General features: G+C 39.3%; 1 protein-coding gene across 2 annotated transcripts in view; it reads left to right on the top strand.

Annotated features, from left to right (window-relative positions):
- The window catches only part of ccdc18 (coiled-coil domain containing 18), a 59,001-nt gene that overhangs the window by 33,238 nt on the left and 4,760 nt on the right, over positions 1 to 21,003 (top strand). For both annotated transcript variants that reach the window (XM_017712286.2, XM_017712285.2), the window contains exons 20-26: positions 1,841 to 2,054; positions 4,336 to 4,435; positions 5,688 to 5,804; positions 6,991 to 7,059; positions 12,573 to 12,713; positions 17,832 to 17,969; positions 19,603 to 19,815. In XM_017712286.2, coding sequence (XP_017567775.1) covers positions 1,841 to 2,054; positions 4,336 to 4,435; positions 5,688 to 5,804; positions 6,991 to 7,059; positions 12,573 to 12,713; positions 17,832 to 17,969; positions 19,603 to 19,815 — 992 coding nt within the window. The remainder of the gene's footprint in view (positions 1 to 1,840; positions 2,055 to 4,335; positions 4,436 to 5,687; positions 5,805 to 6,990; positions 7,060 to 12,572; positions 12,714 to 17,831; positions 17,970 to 19,602; positions 19,816 to 21,003) is intronic.

Here is a 21,003-nt window from a genome sequence, read left to right as displayed (position 1 = left end):
CATGAAGTTCAGCAATGCAGACCATCACCAGGCAGCCTTCTGAAAACACAGCAAGCATAATGTAAAATGGGTTCTTTAGTGATAATTATTGTGGCTTTTAATTATTAATCTTTAGAGGTCTAGAGCAGTGGTCCTCTAACTAGGGAATTGGGACAGAGCAAATTACCAGTTTTAGCATTGCTACAGCTGTACTCCTTCTGTGAAAGCCTTTTTTTTATTTAACCACTCATTTATTTATTTATTTATTTTTTATTTAAGTAGCAGTTGACACTAGTATAAGTAAACAATAGATATTAATGGAATATATAATACAGAACGTAGATAATACAGTGTGGTGAGGGTGTAGATAAAACAATGGCATGCATGATGATTATGATTATGATTATTATTATCATCCATGGTGTGCTCAGAGAAGTATATTTATAATATATTTATAATATTATGAATGAATTTATATTTATAATTTATAATAAATTTATACAATTTATAATAATTTTGAATGAATATTAATAATAGTAGTAATAACACTTGCGTTTAAATGTAATTACGTGAATAATTAAATATGTATTTATGATTAATTTACACGAAGACTCACTGCACAGCAGTAACATTTCATATTTACCATATTCAGTTTATAATGGCTGTTTACAAACCCAAATGTGCTCTGCATTGCAAGCCTTGTTTCAATGAGTGGAAATAAGCAAATAAGTAATTATATACCCCGTTTACATGCTGTGTAGAATGTAAATAAAAATAGAATGCAATGAGTATAGTGTAGTGGGTAACACCTCTGCCTTCTACACTGTAGACTGGGGTTCAATCCCCCACCAGGGCAAGCAACCTACTCTATAACAATAAGAGTCTTTGAGCAAGACTCCTAACACCACCTTGGCCTACCTGCGTAAAAAATTCAAATTGTAAGTCGCTCTGGATAAGAGCGTCAGCCAAATGCCATAAATGTAAATGTAAATATCAAATGTTGAAACCGAGAAATGTTATTGTTTTTGGAAGAATATTTGCTTTATGTTTTGAATTTGATGCCAAGAACACATTCCAAAAAAGTTGGGACAGGTCATGTTTACCACTGTGTTTCATCACCTCTTCTTTTAAAAACTTTCAGCTGCTTAGGAGTTCGGGCGTTCATTTGTGGTATTTTTCATCTCGTAACCCTCCAAATGTTATCAGTGGTGACAGGTCCGGACTGTAGACAGGCCAGTTTAGCTGAAATAAGCAAGGCTTTCCCTGAAAAAGACGTCGTCTGGACAGCAGCATATGTTGCCAAAACATGTATATATCATTCAGCATGAATGGTGCCTTCACAGATGTGCCCGTCACCCATGCCATGTGCACTAATGCAGCCCTAAACCATCATGGCTTTTGAATTGTGCACAGATAAACATGCTGAGTGGTCTTTAGGCCAGAGGACACAGTGTCCATGATTTCCAAAAAGAATTTCACATTTTGATTTGTCGGACCACAGGACACTTTTCCACTTCCCCTCAGTCCATTTTAAATGAACTCAGGCCCAGAGAAGGTGGCAGCATTTCTGGATCCTGTTTATGCACGGTTTCTTCTGTGCATTTTTGAGTTTTGACTTTCGTTTGTGGATGTAGCGATGAGCTGTTTTCACAGACAGTGGTTTTCAGAAGTGTTTCTGAGCCCATGCAGTGTTTTCCAATGCAGAATCATGAAATGGGGTTGCATAACATTTCACAGTTTGCTAACATTTAGAATATTTATTTTACTCAATTTATTGTTGTTTTCAGTAGTAAAGTTTACTTTTCTGTAGTATGTTACTTGGCCTAATGGACGTTGTCCTTCTGCTCTGTGTTTGTTTCAGTGATTGATCTGGAAGAGAAGCTCCATCGCAGTGAGATGGACAGGCGGAACTCTCTGCAGCGAGCTCAGTTGCTGGAGGGACAGTTGCAGGTGGTGCGCGGGGAGCTATCCGACACATTGGACCACCTGCAGGAACTCCGAGATGTCCTGCAGAGAACCCAGCTGACCGCAGACCAGCGGCAGACCACTATTGACCAGCTGGCTGCTGAGCTCAGGTGAGGCTCCGCCCCTCAGCCTTTCTGCAATTTGTGCAGGAGTGTGTGGGAGGGGCTTGTGAGCCACTTCGCTGTTGGCCAGAGAATGTATGGGTCTTCAAACGTTCCTTTCAGTTAGGCGATGATGGCTGTCAAAGTCCGTCTCTTCATGCTAGATGAGTCACTTTCCTTCACCAGACCCAGTTCAATCTGCCTCACTTATTTCCAGTTACAGTATAATTGCTGTATAATCGCAATATGGAATTTGTCTGTCATGCAGCCTAATTTTGTATCACTGTGAATCTTCTGTTTGCTTACAGACCAAGAAGAGTACTTTTAAAGTACTGTGAAATCTGACGCTGCCATATTTCATGACAAATTAATGCTGAATTTGCCTCACTTCAGTTCACAAACTCCTGAGATTTTACTCTGAAGTGGAGTAAAACATATCACACCAAGCACATCCACCGTCCACAATCCATGCAGTGCTGCTTTAATGTTTTTTGTAATGTGAGAGAGATTAATTATGTAAATGTGGCTCTGTTATGATGCAGAAAGGAAAAAGCTTGTACAGTGTAAATAGTACAGTTCAGATAGTACTCTGACTAGTCGATACAAAATGTGTTACATGTAACACATTATTGCACAGATTATATGTGGTGTAATTATATATATTTATTTTATTTATTTATTTTTTTTCCTCTGTTTCTCTGTAGCTTTCACTTTGGCTCTTGTATGCTCATACTGCTCTGTAGAAAAGCTGAGAATTGAATATAACTTCTCATTCCTGCACTTCTTTGATATGGATGTATGTTCAAGCATCTTCCCTGTTGCCAATAAATATTCACAAGCATTGCCCACTGTATTCAGGCCTTAGAGGGTTTGTAACAACGCAATCGGCCTCCAGTCATATCAAAGCGTGTGAACAGATGCCACATAATGACACGAATATAAACCATACTTATAACAGGGGTTATAAACTCTTTGTTTTATTTCACAGTCACAATGAAACCAGTCAGTTACTTTGCATTCAAATCCCAAACAGTTCCCTTTGCCTCATACTCAATATAGGGCAGGGGGCAGTCATGGGCTGGAGGTTAGGGAGCCAGGCTCGTGACTAGAAGGTCACCGGTTCGATCCCAAGAGCCGACAGCACATGACTGAGATGTCCTTGAGCAAGACACCTAACCCCTAACTGCTCCCCGGGCGCTGCGGATTGGACTGCCCACCGCTCCGGGCAAGTGTGCTCACTGCCCCCTAGTGTGTGTGTGTTCACTAGAGTGTATGTGTTTCACGTCACAGATGGGTTAAATGCGGAGGTGAAATTTCCCCGTTGTGGGACTAATAAGGGTCTCTTCACCTTAATAACATTTTATAAAGTGCTGTCAGTGCTGCCAGTGCTGCCACCTTTTGGTGCAAACATGGTCTACTACTGCACATTGATGTAGTTCAAAGTAACATCAGTGATATCTCAGTAATGTATAGTGATGTCACCACCTTCGCTTAACAAAAACCTCATAAAATGAGATAAAGAGATCTTTAACGTCTAACATGAGACATTTAAACCAGTCCATAGAGACATGGGTTCATAATTCAGAGGAATTCCACAGATAGCTACATTCTTTTTTTCTGTATAGTTAATAAATTAAGATATAAATAAAATTATTCAGAGTGGTTTAGTGTGAAATGCTCCATTTTGGAGAAATTTACCGAATCAGAATTGTTCACGGTGGTGGTGATGGGAACCAGACGTGATGGGAACCAGACGGTTTTAAATAAGCCTTTGGCCTAAAACAAATTTGTATAATATTTGCTCAGTGTAAGGGTACAAGCGGGGTGCTATGAGGCAAAATGGTCCCCAAAGAAAACATATTATCAGATTTTCCACTATTGTACCATATACGTGGACATGTGTGGGATCACTGTTGCTTTTGGACAGTAAATAAACTGGCTATATTTGTGTTGTAGTCATGGCGACACCTGCTTCCTATAACCGCCACTGTAAAGAGGTCTCAGTCTCTATAATCAATAATTTCACATCAAACCAATCCGAAGAAAACATAATACTTAATTTAGGTGTAATAGATTCTCTGCATGTGATCAGGCATTTAATTTTAATACACTGGTGTACAATTAGATTCTTAGAATAAAATTTTAGAACGACTAGTTAACGTTGGTTCTGTATCTTGGGCAAATTTCGTGTAGTTCAGATTTGTTGTTTATTTTGTCTTTTGCCTTATAACCAATATTTTAAACTTTTTTTCTTCTTCAGTGAAAGGTGAATTAATGTGTGTGTTTACAGAGAAAACCAGAGGGAGCTGGAGGAGAGGAGTAATGAAGTGCTAGACATGGACACTGCACTAAAGGAGCGACAGGGGGAGCTGCAGCAGAGAGCAGAGCTGGTACACACCCACACCAAGCAGAGCCAGATTAACCCAGACCAACTGCATTCATAAGAGTACTGTTTAAAAGAAGTGGTGGCGTTCACTGGTGTAAGATGTTTCCCTGCAATTCGTGACTGGGTCTCTTCACTGCAGAGATGGTACTGACTTCCCGCAGTCTGAACTGAGCTGATCTGCATCACTATATCGCGTCTCTTCTTAACGCACTGCAGTACATCATAACCGCCAGAGTAATGACTCTGTGTGCACTTTAGACTGTAAATACTGCTGACACTCCTAGTTATATTTACTCCGATTGAGTTGTAACTACCTCATAGCACAGTGCAATACCAGCTCTCATGTAGATACAACAGATCTGTCGTATGTGCTGTGTAAATATACAAATAGAGATACTCAAACTTTAGCTTTTCACTTTTTTTTATATCTGTCTATCTATCTGTGTGTCTATCTGTGTGTCTATCTGTGTGTCTATCTGTGTGTCTATCTGTGTGTCTATCTGTGTGTCTATCTGTGTGTCTATCTGTGTGTCTATCTGTGTGTCTATCTGTGTGTCTATCTGTGTGTCTATGTGTCTGTCTGTCTATCTATCTATCTATCTATCTATCTATGTGTCTATCTATCTATGTGTCTATCTATCTATCCGTCTATCCATCTATCTATCTATCTATCCGTCTATCTATCTATCCATCTATCTATCTATCTATCTATCTATCTATCTATCTATGTGTCTATCCATCTATCCATTTATCTATCTATCCATTTATCTATCTATGTGTCTGTCTATCTATCTATCTATCTATCTATCTATCTATCTATCTATCTATCTATCTATCTATGTGTCTATCTATCTATCTGTCTATCTATCTATCCATTTATCTATCTATCTATCTATCTATCTATCTATCTATCTATCTATCTATCTATCTATCTATCTATCTATCTATCTATGTGTCTATCTATCTATCTGTCTATCTATCTATCTATCTATCTATCTGTCTATCTGTCTATCTGTCTATCTCTCTATCTATCTCTCTATCTATCTATCTATCTGGCTGACTCTGTCTGTCTGTCTGTCTGTCTGTCTGTCTGTCTGTCTGACTATATATTTATATATTCATCTATTTCTGGAGCTCAGACATGGATCAAGCATTGAGTATCTGATGTTTTTCAGAATCCTGTAACTGGTGCTGAAAAAAGTCCAGAAATTGTCTGTTTGATCACACATTTCTGTCTTATTGTACTGTATTTACAGCTTGGCCAGCTGGATGTGGCCATTAAGGAGCGAAAGCTGGAGATGGAGAGGAAGGTAGAGCTCCTGCAGGACACTCTGGAGAAGACTGAGAGAAAGCTGAAAGAAAGAGATAAGCAGGTACGCACACACACACAACTGAAAAACTTACTTTAAGGTAAGCTTTGAGGATACATTCACATTGTTTGTACCTTGATGAGCAACAAGTGTGCCTGCACAGCACCTTTATTTCTAACAGTGCTGTCAAAATGAGCTAGCTAGGTAACTTACTTAACCTCTTTCCTTGTTATCCACCTCAGTGAGTCACTTCTGTTTGTATACGATGTCAGGGCAGGTCACACGTCCCCTATCGCTGCTGTTGGAACAAAAGCTTCCGTATTTGTCGTTTTTCAGTTTCTGACATAATTAGAAAATGCTTGTTGCCGTTTACGTTGTCTGTAAATTTCATGAGGAATGGACCAAAAGAGAAGCAAAAAACATACATACTTTTAACGTTTAAACGTTTCTTTTGGTCCATTCAACTTTTCTTCTTTGGTTTTTGCTACAAAGTCATGATTTTTTTTTCATTCAAATTATATAAGTGATACTTTATTAATCCCACAAACGGGGAAATTTCACCTCCGCATTTAACCCATCCGTGAAGTGAAACACCACATACACTCTAGTGAATACACACACTAGGGGGCAGTGAGCACACTTGCCCGGAGCGGTGGGCAGCCCTATCCATGGTGCCCGGGGAGCAGTTGGGGGTTAGGTGTCTTGGTCAAGGACATCTCAGTCATGGACTGTCAGTGCTGGGGATCGAACCGGCAACCTTCCGGTCACAGGGCCAGTTCCCTAACCTCCAGCCCATGACTGCCATATATATATATATATATATATATATATATATATATATATATATATATATATATATATATATATATATATATATATATATATATATATATATATATATAAAAACACACACACAAAAAGTAGCTGGAAACACTTAGAGGGCCCATATCATTGACTCTGAAGTTGAATAAGTAGTGTTTCAGCCTGGACTGCTTTTTGAAGGAGCTGTAATACAGAACAGCCAAGCAGAACAGAGCTGTGCATCACAGCACAGTAACAAATTTAAGGGATAAAGAGAGGTTGGAAAACAATCATGTTAAAATTGAACATGGGTGTTTTACTACACAAAAACCTCACGTATGTCACAAGTTAACCTCAGAAAAAGTGAAATACTAGGAAAATGTAGTCTGGTTAAGTTCTCTGATTACGACTCTTTAGAAGGACTTTATGACTGTGTGTCTCTCTACAGGTGGAGTTCCTAACCGAAAGGCTAGATTTAGTCAAATCTCAGCTCCAGGGGAAGGAGGACCTGGAAAAGGTAAGTTACGGGGTGGTAGAAACGTGTTTTAGCAAAAAGAAACTTTAAAACATGACCTGGTTAAAAATCAGTGATAGAAGGCCTGTTGTGATGTTGGACAGAGCTTACAGAGCATTGGCAAAATCTCTGCTGGATCTGTCTTAAGGTCAGTATTCATCGGAAATCATAGCACATTTTCCTTCTGAACTGTGATGTATTTGACGAGGAACATGGTAAGAAGGAGCATCTCTGGGCTACCTGAGGAGGTGAAAAAACTGTCATGTTATTTTTCCTGCCCGCTGGTGCAGTGATATCGGCAAAGATCCGAAGACTTCTACAGTACATTTTATTGGAAAATTACAAAAAAAACTGTTGTGCATAATGTGACCAGCAACACGAACTGACAACGCAAAGAGTTTTGATTTTGATCTCAGCTTGACTTTGTGTGACCTTTCACACACATAGGAAATGAAAATAATTAGAAATTAATTGCATAATCAAATAAATAACATAACGACTCTAAATGTAGGTATTGTGATATAAACCGAGTCTGTTCTACAGTTTCTCATTAGGCTGAATGAATAACCGACTCTAAATGTAGGTATTGTGATATAAACCGAGTCCGTTCTACAGTTTCTCATTAGGCTGAATGAATAACCGGCTCTAAATGTAGTTATTGTGGTATAAACCGAGTCCGTTCTACAGTTTCTCATTAGGCTGAATGAATAACCGGCTCTAAATGTAGGTATTGTGGTATAAACCGAGTCCGTTCTACAGTTTCTCATTAGACTGAATGAATAACCGACTCTAAATGTAGGTATTGTGATATAAACCGAGTCTGTTCTACAGTTTCTCATTAGACTGAATGAATAATCGGCTCTAAATGTAGGTATTGTGATATAAACCGAGTCTGTTCTACAGTTTCTCATTAGGCTGAATGAATAACCGACTCTAAATGTAGGTATTGTGATATAAACCGAGTCTGTTCTACAGTTTCTCATTAGACTGAATGAATAACCGGCTCTAAATGTAGGTATTGTGATATAAACCGAGTCCGTTCTACAGTTTCTCATTAGACTGAATGAATAACCGGCTCTAAATGTAGGTATTGTGATATAAACCGAGTCTGTTCTACAGTTTCTCATTAGACTGAATGAATAACCGACTCTAAATGTAGGTATTGTGATATAAACCGAGTCCGTTCTACAGTTTCTCGTTAGGCTGAATGAATAACCGGCTCTAAATGTAGGTATTGTGATATAAACCGAGTCTGTTCTACAGTTTCTCATTAGGCTGAATGAATAACTGACTCTAAATGTAGGTATTGTGATATAAACCGAGTCCGTTCTACAGTTTCTCATTAGGCTGAATGAATAACCGACTCTAAATGTAGGTATTGTGATATAAACCGAGTCTGTTCTACAGTTTCTCATTAGGCTGAATGAATAACCGACTCTAAATGTAGGTATTGTGATATAAACCGAGTCCGTTCTACAGTTTCTCATTAGGCTGAATGAATAACCGGCTCTAAATGTAGGTATTGTGATATAAACCGAGTCCGTTCTACAGTTTCTCATTAGGCTGAATGAATAATCGGCTCTAAATGTAGGTATTGTGATATAAACCGAGTCCGTTCTACAGTTTCTCATTAGGCTGAATGAATAACCGACTCTAAATGTAGGTATTGTGATATAAACAGAGTCTGTTCTACAGTTTCTCATTAGACTGAATGAATAACCGACTCTAAATGTAGGTATTGTGATATAAACCGAGTCCGTTCTACAGTTTCTCATTAGGCTGAATGAATAACCGACTCTAAATGTAGGTATTGTGATATAAACCGAGTCTGTTCTACAGTTTCTCATTAGGCTGAATGAATAACCGACTCTAAATGTAGGTATTGTGATATAAACCGAGTCTGTTCTACAGTTTCTCATTAGGCTGAATGAATAACCGACTCTAAATGTAGGTATTGTGATATAAACCGAGTCTGTTCTACAGTTTCTCATTAGGCTGAATGAATAACCGGCTCTAAATGTAGGTATTGTGATATAAACCGAGTCCGTTCTACAGTTTCTCATTAGGCTGAATGAATAACTGACTCTAAATGTAGGTATTGTGATATAAACCGAGTCCGTTCTACAGTTTCTCATTAGGCTGAATGAATAACCGACTCTAAATGTAGGTATTGTGATATAAACCGAGTCCGTTCTACAGTTTCTCATTAGGCTGAATGAATAACCGACTCTAAATGTAGGTATTGTGATATAAACCGAGTCCGTTCTACAGTTTCTCATTAGGCTGAATGAATAACCGACTCTAAATGTAGGTATTGTGATATAAACCGAGTCTGTTCTACAGTTTCTCATTAGGCTGAATGAATAACCGACTCTAAATGTAGGTATTGTGATATAAACCGAGTCTGTTCTACAGTTTCTCATTAGGCTGAATGAATAACCAGCTCTAAATGTAGGTATTGTGATATAAACCGAGTCTGTTCTACAGTTTCTCATTAGGCTGAATGAATAACCGACTCTAAATGTAGGTATTGTGATATAAACCGAGTCTGTTCTACAGTTTCTCATTAGGCTGAATGAATAACCGACTCTAAATGTAGGTTTTGTGATATAAACCGAGTCTGTTCTACAGTTTCTCATTAGACTGAATGAATAACCGACTCTAAATGTAGGTATTGTGATATAAACCGTGTCTGTTCTACAGTTTCTCATTAGGCTGAATGAATAACCGACTCTAAATGTAGGTATTGTGATATAAACCGAGTCTGTTCTACAGTTTCTCATTAGGCTGAATGAATAACCGGCTCTAAATGTAGGTATTGTGATATAAACCGAGTCCGTTCTACAGTTTCTCATTAGACTGAATGAATAACCGACTCTAAATGTAGGTATTGTGATATAAACCGAGTCCGTTCTACAGTTTCTCATTAGGCTGAATGAATAACCGACTCTAAATGTAGGTATTGTGATATAAACCGAGTCCGTTCTACAGTTTCTCATTAGGCTGAATGAATAACTGACTCTAAATGTAGGTATTGTGATATAAACCGAGTCCGTTCTACAGTTTCTCATTAGGCTGAATGAATAACCGGCTCTAAATGTAGGTATTGTGATATAAACCGAGTCCGTTCTACAGTTTCTCATTAGGCTGAATGAATAACCGGCTCTAAATGTAGGTATTGTGATATAAACCGAGTCCGTTCTACAGTTTCTCATTAGGCTGAATGAATAACCGACTCTAAATGTAGGTATTGTGATATAAACCGAGTCCGTTCTACAGTTTCTCATTAGACTGAATGAATAACCGGCTCTAAATGTAGGTATTGTGATATAAACCGAGTCCGTTCTACAGTTTCTCATTAGGCTGAATGAATAACCGACTCTAAATGTAGGTATTGTGATATAAACCGAGTCTGTTCTACAGTTTCTCATTAGACTGAATGAATAACCGACTCTAAATGTAGGTATTGTGATATAAACCGAGTCTGTTCTACAGTTTCTCATTAGGCTGAATGAATAACCGGCTCTAAATGTAGGTATTGTGATATAAACCGAGTCCGTTCTACAGTTTCTCATTAGACTGAATGAATAACCGACTCTAAATGTAGGTATTGTGATATAAACCGAGTCCGTTCTACAGTTTCTCATTAGGCTGAATGAATAACCGACTCTAAATGTAGGTATTGTGATATAAACCGAGTCCGTTCTACAGTTTCTCATTAGACTGAATGAATAACCGACTCTAAATGTAGGTATTGTGATATAAACCGAGTCTGTTCTACAGTTTCTCATTAGGCTGAATGGGATTTTACCAGTATTCTGTAAAGCTTGTCCAGCCTGAGAAGTGAACCTCCTACAGAATGACACACATTTTTTCCCCTTTCATGTTGAAACAGCCTCATCCGTCGTACTCAAATACACCATCCACCCTTCTTTTGAGCATTTTGGCCTAAGTTTGGGGGGAAGGTTGAGGTGGTGCACTGGGGCAGGTTTTTAAAAGCTCGTATTAGTTTTCCGACTAGTTAATAATAGGATTTGTGAAGTTCTGGGGATATTGTGTATTGTAGAGTGCAGCAAAGTCATTGCAGTGCTTATACGTCGTAAGTCAGTGTGAATGTTTACTTTGTCCTTCTGTTTATTTATGCTTTTATGAAACTGCTCCCAGTTTCCACTGATGTCCTGTCTAACTTCAGTTTATTTACTAAATTGTGGTGGAAATGTTAATATTTCTATACTTTCTCTTATGTAGCCACCCTGACAGAGTTTGAAGAGACCACATAATAATGTACTTGTAACTCTTACCTCATACCCAGAAAACCAACAGACTGGCATCAGCATTCTAGTTTTACATGAGTTTTGTTTGCAAATACTGATTAAGGCTGAACATCATGGACAAAATCATAGATTTCTGCATTTTGCAGTTGTGGTATGATTTGCAATGCAAAATATATTAAGAATATACTGGTGAATCAATAAAAATGCACTGGTGAATCAGTAATGTGATGTAATTAAAGCTTGTCCTGTCAAATTTACTGTTGTTGTATTGCAAGAATACTATGATTTAGAGATCAGATCACCTTCAGAAACTCCTCTGGAGCTGTGATTGGTCAGGTACCTTACAGTACACAGTAAAAAAAAAAATTGTGATTGATTAGAGGCTCATTTGCAGATTGTCACTGCTGGAACAAAAGCTTGTTTCTCCAGTAAGGTAACTTTAAAGAGAAGGAACAAAAATGTTTAATTTTAATGAAAGTTAAATTAAAATGACAGATTATTCTGAATATTTTTGAGCATTTCAGTCGGTCCATTTATCATGCATTTTCCACGCAACAAAAACAATGTTTACGCAGTGGAATGTCAATTCCAGCATTTTTAAAGTTTGTAAAAATATAAAAAACAATTAAATGGAAATGCAAGGGTTTGTCCTGACAGCGATGATATTCAGCCTCAGTATGGGTATTGCAAAGACAACGACGAGGACTATACTGGGCAGCCCTTATTCAGATGAAGACTAAACACAAGCTTGCTGGATGTAACACAGTTTGAGTTTAAGCTTAACTCTGTTAATCTTAGACTTTAATGCCCTGCAGCTTGTCATTATCCATCCATGTTGAGTTATAAGACTGATTGAACTGTAATTATTGTAATTATGTACAGTAGATCAGTAGATTACGCTTTTAAGCCCCAGTGATCGATCTCTCTCTCTCACTCTCTCTCTCTCACTCTCTCTCTCTCTCTCTCTCTCTCTCTCTCTCTCTCTCTCTCTCTCTCTCTCTCTCTCTCTCACTCTCTCTCTCTCTCACTCTCTCTCTCTCTCACTCTCTCTCTCTCTCACTCTCTCTCTCTCTCTCTCACACTCTCTCTCTCTCACACTCTCTCTCTCTCTCACACTCTCTCTCTCTCACACTCTCTCTCTCTCTCACTCTCTCTCTCTCACTCTCTCTCTCTCTCTCTCTCTCTCTCTCTCTCTCTCTCTCTCTCTCTCTCTCTCTCTCTCTCTCTCTCTCTCTCTCTCAGAGTGCTCTGGAATATGGTCAGCAGCTGCGTGCGAGTCGTGAGCAGCTCCAGAAAACTGCCCAGGACCTGCAGGAAGCACACGCTCACTGTGATGACCTCAGCAGGCAGCTAGAGGATGTCACACAGCAAAGCAGACAGAAGGTGAACAATACAGGCTTTATTTATCAAATCAAATGTATTTTAGCGCTTTTTTTAGCCGCTTCACAGATTTCCAGAGAAGACAAAGTTTTTAGGAAAGGAGAACCTCCCTCAGAGCTGAGGAAGAAACCTTGGGAGGAACCAAAGCTCACAAGGGGGGACCCATCCTCCTCTGGTCAGACTACCTGCAAATTATTGCCAAAAAAAAAAAAAAGAAAAGCAGAGTAGTATAATCTTACCCGAATTGTGAAGCTAAAGCATCTATGAGAACACATAGTGGATGAGACTTGGTATCGGCTGGTGCTCATTATTTATAGACTCTGATGAGAACAATGAATTAGAACATCCCTAATTCGTTTGTAAGACTGTGCTGAAAACTGAGTCGTCCTGTATATTAAACTAAACCAGAGTCCGCCAACCAAAAATATCCAACCAACAGCTGTCAGAACCGAGCATCCAATTCAATAGAAGCACCTATACTCATTGTCCACTTTGTCAGCTCCACTGACCATACAGGAGCACTTTGTAGTTCTACAGTTCCAGACTGTAGTCCATCTGTTTCTCTGCACTGCAGTCACACTGACCTGGTGGTGGTTGTGTGTTAGTGTGTGTTGTGCTGGTCTGAGTGGATCAGACACAGCAGAGCTGCTGGAGTTTTTAAACACCTCAGGGTCACCTGCTCTGTGAGGGTCCGTGGGGGTCCAGACCACTGAAGAACAGGGTAAAAGGGGGTAACGAAGTATCAGAGAAGCAGATGGACTGCAGTCTGTAACTGTAGAACTACAAGATGCTCCTATATGGTCAGTAGAGCTGATAAAATGGATAAAAGAGTGTAGATAGAAGGAGGTGGTATTGATTGTGTCCAGGCTGTATATTTTGTTATTCTGAGGTCTTAAAAAGGTATTAAAAAGTGTTATGTGTAAGTTCTGTTGTAATGAGGGTGAGACATCAAAGTGTAGCGTGAATTAAGTCTAATCTTGGACTAAACTGCAATGTCTGGTGTTTTATCATTACAAATTCTGTTTAATGCAGGTTTAGGCTTAAAATAGATCTCATAAAACTGGCACCTTAGAGTTTGTCAGGCCAAATTTTTTTCACTGTATTGCATAAATGTACATCCAGTCTGAGAATGAAGGCTGCTTATTTTCTCTTGTGTTTGAGGTTTGCGGCGTCTCTTTATAGCTCAGTGGTTAGCAGAAGAACACTGTGTGACTGAGACGATGTCTCTCTGTTTCTCTTTGTCTATAAAATGCCTTTTAAATAAAGACTTATCTGGGCTAATGAGAAACTAGAACAGACTCGGTTTATATCACAATACCTACATTTAGAGTCGGTTATTCATTCAGTCTAATGAGAAACTAGAACAGACTCGGTTTATATCACAATACCTACATTTAGAGTCGGTTATTCATTCAGTCTAATGAGAAACTGTAGAACGGACTCGGTTTATATCACAATACCTACATTTAGAGCCGGTTATTCATTCAGTCTAATGAGAAACTGTAGAACAGACTCTGTTTATATCACAATACCTACATTTAGAGTCGGTTATTCATTCAGTCTAATGAGAAACTGTAGAACAGACTCGGTTTATATCACAATACCTACATTTAGAGTCGGTTATTCATTCAGTCTAATGAGAAACTGTAGAACAGACTCGGTTTATATCACAATACCTACATTTAGAGCTGGTTATTCATTCAGCCTAACGAGAAACTGTAGAACGGACTCGGTTTATATCACAATACCTACATTTAGAGTCGGTTATTCATTCAGTCTAATGAGAAACTGTAGAACGGACTCGGTTTATATCACAATACCTACATTTAGAGCCGGTTATTCATTCAATCTAATGAGAAACTGTAGAACAGACTCGGTTTATATCACAATACCTACATTTAGAGCCGGTTATTCATTCAGCATAATGAGAAACTGTAGAACGGACTCGGTTTATATCACAATACCTACATTTAGAGTCGGTTATTCATTCAGCCTAATGAGAAACTGTAGAATGGACTCGGTTTATATCACAATACCTACATTTAGAGCCGGTTATTCATTCAGTCTAATGAGAAACTGTAGAACAGACTCGGTTTATATCACAATACCTACATTTAGAGCCGGTTATTCATTCAGTCTAATGAGAAACTGTAGAACAGACTCGGTTTATATCACAATACCTACATTTAGAGCCGGTTATTCATTCAGTCTAATGAGAAACTGTAGAACGGACTCGGTTTATATCACAATACCTACATTTAGAGTCGGTTATTCATTCAGTCTAATGAGAAACTGTAGAACGGACTCGGTTTATATCACAATACCTACATTTAGAGTCGGTTATTCATTCAGTCTAATGAGAAACTGTAGAACAGACTCGGTTTATATCACAATACCTACATTTAGAGTCGGTTATTCATTCAGCCTAATGAGAAACTGTAGAACGGACTCGGTTTATATCACAATACCTACATTTAGAGTCAGTTATTCATTCAGTCTAATGAGAAACTGTAGAACGGACTCGGTTTATATCACAATACCTACATTTAGAGTCGGTTATTCATTCAGTCTAATGAGAAACTGTAGAACAGACTCGGTTTATATCACAATACCTACATTTAGAGCCGGTTATTCATTCAGTCTAATGAGAAACTGTAGTACGGACTCGGTTTATATCACAATACCTACATTTAGAGTCGGTTATTCATTCAGTCTAATGAGAAACTGTAGAACGGACTCGGTTTATATCACAATACCTACATTTAGAGTCGGTTATTCATTCAGTCTAATGAGAAACTGTAGAACAGACTCGGTTTACATCACAATACCTACATTTAGAGTCGGTTATTCATTCAGTCTAATGAGAAACTGTAGAACGGACTCGGTTTATATCACAATACCTACATTTAGAGTCGGTTATTCATTCAGTCTAATGAGAAACTGTAGAACGGACTCGGTTTATATCACAATACCTACATTTAGAGTCGGTTATTCATTCAGTCTAACGAGAAACTGTAGAACGGACTCGGTTTATATCACAATACCTACATTTAGAGTCAGTTATTCATTCAGTCTAACGAGAAACTGTAGAACGGACTCGGTTTATATCACAATACCTACATTTAGAGCCGGTTATTCATTCAGTCTAATGAGAAACTGTAGAACGGACTCGGTTTATATCACAATACCTACATTTAGAGTCGGTTATTCATTCAGTCTAACGAGAAACTGTAGAACGGACTCGGTTTATATCACAATACCTACATTTAGAGTCGGTTATTCATTCAGTCTAACGAGAAACTGTAGAACAGACTCGGTTTATATCACAATACCTACATTTAGAGTCAGTTATTCATTCAGTCTAACGAGAAACTGTAGAACGGACTCGGTTTATATCACAATACCTACATTTAGAGCCGGTTATTCATTCAGTCTAACGAGAAACTGTAGAACGGACTCGGTTTATATCACAATACCTACATTTAGAGCCGGTTATTCATTCAGTCTAACGAGAAACTGTAGAACGGACTCGGTTTATATCACAATACCTACATTTAGAGCCGGTTATTCATTCAGTCTAACGAGAAACTGTAGAACGGACTCGGTTTATATCACAATACCTACATTTAGAGCCGGTTATTCATTCAGTCTAATGAGAAACTGTAGAACGGACTCGGTTTATATCACAATACCTACATTTAGAGCCGGTTATTCATTCAGTCTAATGAGAAACTGTAGAACGGACTCGGTTTATATCACAATACCTACATTTAGAGCCGGTTATTCATTCAGTCTAATGAGAAACTGTAGAACGGACTCGGTTTATATCACAATACCTACATTTAGAGTCGGTTATTCATTCAGTCTAATGAGAAACTGTAGAACGGACTCGGTTTATATCACAATACCTACATTTAGAGTCGGTTATTCATTCAGTCTAATGAGAAACTGTAGAACGGACTCGGTTTATATCACAATACCTACATTTAGAGTCGGTTATTCATTCAGTCTAATGAGAAACTGTAGAACGGACTCGGTTTATATCACAATACCTACATTTAGAGTCGGTTATTCATTCAGTCTAATGAGAAACTGTAGAACGGACTCGGTTTATATCACAATACCTACGTTTAGATCTGTTCTACTTCATAGTGGAAAAATCACCTTGCCATGTTTGACACAGCTTCTTTTCACTAATCATGTTTATGTATTTTTTATGTTTGGGTTCGAAACAACTGTGTTCAGTCAAAAACCTCTTATTGACCAGGGTATATGTTGGTTTTTCCATCTGAATTTTCGTGACCAAATTGTCATGTAAACTATTCAGTAACTGCATGAAATTAATGTAAATTTTTATTTTATTTTATTTTATTTTTTGTAAAAGCCCCTCAAATGAACAGAACCTGTGTTTTATGATCTAAATATCACTACATGCTCACAATTTACTGCTGAAAGCCAAAAATCTGCGCCGCTCTTTGTGTTGTTTTCTAAAAGTGATGTTTCCAGAGCAGATCACTGAAGAGACGCCGTCTGTTTATAGTTTAGAGCCCAGATTTGGGGAAAAACGGGTCGACTTTCAGTAGAAAAACAAAGTTCAGTTTCTTTTATTATAAGGGTTTAAAATGACATCACCGTCTATTAGACTGGAGAGAAGAGCTACAGCCTCACACGACGCCCAGCTTCTGAACGGAGCTTATGGAATATGAACGTTATGAAGAACATGACCGAGTGTGTTTTGGACCCACCGGTGGTCTTGGAGTTTAAGAGGTTAATGTAATTTTGCTTCAGTTTACAAGACTTAAAAACAAATGTTAGTTGATCTTATGTGACAAGTTGAGTCGTTTGTGCTTGCTGTGCTTTTTAGCTGAATTATTAGCAGCAGATCTTGGAAGTTTACATTGTCATTTGTAGCAGAGATGTGCAGAAATATAAACCTTGGGCGAACAAACACTTGTGGAAGGATTTATCTTAAAACATTTGGGTTCTGCTTTGTACAATATTTGATCAGTTTGCCTCACAGGAGCCAAACTGTAATGATTAACATGGAATGGCTTGCTTTATGCAGTGATGGTGGCCACTGTCTTTGAGTCGAGCTGTCTTGTGTCTGTGTTTTGCGTGTAGGACGCTGAGGTGCAGCGGCTGCTGGAGCAGCTGAGTGTAGCTGAAAAGCGGCGTGTTCAGAGCGAAGCTAAACACCAGACCACAGCTACTGCACTACAGCACCAGCTCGAGCAGGAAAGAGAAGAGCACCATAAAGAGGTATAACTGCTGCAGTGTGCAGTACATCACTGCACCATTCGCCTCCCAGTACCCCAAATGTAGTCTTTCCGCAGAGATAGATCTCGAGATTTGCCTGCTGTCTACTGGGGCTATGAGGCTAATGCATCTAACAGGTAATGGACCCTGACAACCCCCTAGTTACCACTGTGCAAACCACGTACTTAAGATATCACACCAGCCTCAACCAGAGTGATAAATAATCTCAAACCGACTTGCTCTTGAAATGGAGGTTGCTGCTAGTATTGTTTGTGGCAGTGTTTTGTGATGTACCTTAGTCCATGTTTATAGATGATGGCATGTCATGTAGTGTCACTGAACCATTTGAAACAATTCGAGGCACTTTGAGTGCTAAATCGGTGGCTGTCAATTTTCATAGATTGTTTGTTACATTTGCCTACAGTGACTTAAATGCGAAGCTTAAGTCTTAAAGACTTCAGAGCAAACATGACTTGGCTGATCAACTACACATGGAACGGGGAAGAAATTATGGAGTATTTGAGTTGAGGCTGATTTTAGGACCATTATTTACTTAAGCTTTTATTACCATTCTGTACGTCTTTATATTTTTCCCTTTCTCTGCCCATTCCCACGTGTTTCCACATAGATATCATATTTCATATTTCATCCTTTATTCATTATTCAGACCGTAGTGCACTTGCATGGAATAAGTCAGTGCTATAAGCCTTTGGCAGATGGCCAGCCACAAATCGGGGATCGATCTGACTCCTTTAGGATTAGAGCACAGCTGCCTGCAGGGTTGAACATTGTTGTTTTTTTTAAAGTAGCTGTTTTAGTAGGCAGTGTTGTCAATTATATCACAAAAAAGATAATCATTGTTAAATAAAATCTTGTAAAATAAATCTTCTGCCCACAGAACAGCTGCAAATGATCCAAACGGCAGTTCAAAAAGATGCAACGGCACTTCACGGGTCTCAGAGGAAGCCTGTGCTTGCTTTTGCCTTCCTACTGCTGGTGGTATCGTGTGATGGGGGAGTCCTAACATGTGGGTCTAGTCAATTTTGGTTAGGGGACTTAAGAAGTGTCCAACACTGCCATTGATAACAAGCTCACCACACCCAGTAAAGGACAGGGCCCTTTCACCGTAATATACAAGTACATTTCCAGTAGATGCCTCACATTTACATTGACCTGTACACATTGCTCTGTATAAAAGTGCTTGTTGAATATATGAGGATAAGGCCTGTTTTAAGTGTTATTTGTCTACTTCACAAATGAAAGCATCTGTTAAATATGCAAAACAAAGACCGCTTCTACATCTTCATTCAGTTTTCTTTTGGAGGAATAATTTGTGGTCAAACGTAACGCATTGCAATAGGTAGTACTGCAGTACTTGTCATGTCATACATCTTTAAATATGGTAAGCATCTTGATGATATTGAATCATGAAGGCCTGTAGTGATTCACCCCTGATGGCTGGTTGTATCTGTGTCTGGCTCATGGACGTTTGCTTCTGCACCGCTAAACATGCGTGTGCAGTCAGCAGTGAAGTTGTCTTTTGCTGTCTATTTCAAATACTGCCCAATAGCCTGAACCATCTTGTCCTATTATCCACCTTCGTCGCCCTAACGTCTTTGCCCTTCCGTCCCCTCAGCTCTCGGCTCTGCAGCAGACACGAGGGCAGCTGCTGAAGGTTTCGGATCAGATTTCCAGCAGCCTGCGCAGCTCCCAGGAGCAGCTGACCCAGCGGCTGCAGCAGGCCAGGGAGCATCTGGACGAAGCCAAAGCCGAAGCTGCTCAACTGCGAGCTCAACTTTATTCCTCAGAGCAGCTCCTGCAAACTGCTAATGAAAACCTGCTTATCAAGGTACTGGGATGGTATCTGTGGTGGATATCAAGGCTGGGTATTGATGATTGATTATTTAGTAGCAATTCGTTTTTCCAAAGGATCCTTCCACCTTTCCAGGTGGTTTTCCTTTTACCCTGTTCTTCAGTGGTCAGGACCCCCATGGACCCTCACAGAGCAGGTACTATTTGGGTGGTGGATCATTCTCTGCAATACAGTAACACTGACGTGGTGGTGGTGTGTTAGTGTGTGTTGCGCTGGTCTGAGTGGATCAGCAGTGCTGCTGGAGTTTTTAAACCCCTCAGTGTTGCTGATGGACTGAGAACAGTCCACCAACCAAAATATCCAGCCAACAGCGTCCTGTGACCACTGATGAAGGACCAGAGGATGACCAACACAAACTGTGCAGCAGCAGATGAGCTGTCGTCTCTGACTTTACATCTACAAGGTGGACCGAGGTAGGAGTGTCTAATAGAGTGGACAGTGAGTGGACACAGTGTTTAAAAACTCCAGCAGCACTGCTGTGTCTGATCCACTCAGACTAGCACAACACACACTAACACACCACCACCACGTCAGTGTCACTGCAGTGCTGAGAATGATTTCAGCCCCAGCCCTGATGAAAAGTGGTATTAATGGCATGCTGCTCTACTGAAACAGCCTGTCTGTTCAATTCAAGATCAAAAAGGACGTCTTCCCTCATCTGTGTAAGGAGACAAGCGAGGGAGTTCCTCTCTTTTCAACAGGGTGTGTCTGAGAGGCGCTAAGAAATATTCTCTCATTTGTGCCAAGCAAATAAAGCATTGTGTAGGAGCACCTGTCAGAGTTACACCCGTACATTAGGAACCTGTTCTGTTTGCTGTTTTGGGTCATGCCACCTCCTCATTAAAGCGTTTACCGCTTCAGTGCTGTGTGTCTCTCAGAGGAACATAAAACATGGTGTTGTTGCAGGAACCTCTGTCTTATTCTGTATGGTGACAACAGTAAGGAAGGGTTGCTGCAGTGTTTACAATCAAAGTTTACAGCCTTGTGATCCATGTGTGTAACTGTAGGTCATTAATACTTAATTAATACGTTACACTTAGAACTGCGTGGATGTAAAATTGACTTTTCAATGTTTAACTTATAAGTTGTCTGACCAGTGGTAGGATGGTCCCCCCCTTTAGATGTGAGTCTTGGTCCTCCCGAGGTTTCTTCCTCCTCCAGCTC

The sequence above is a fragment of the Pygocentrus nattereri genome, chromosome 19, assembly GCF_015220715.1.
Source record: "Pygocentrus nattereri isolate fPygNat1 chromosome 19, fPygNat1.pri, whole genome shotgun sequence".
NCBI classification, from domain to species: Eukaryota; Metazoa; Chordata; class Actinopteri; order Characiformes; family Serrasalmidae; genus Pygocentrus; species Pygocentrus nattereri.
The sequence above is the reverse complement of the archived record's forward strand: the minus strand, read 5'-3'. Positions and strand labels throughout refer to the sequence as shown.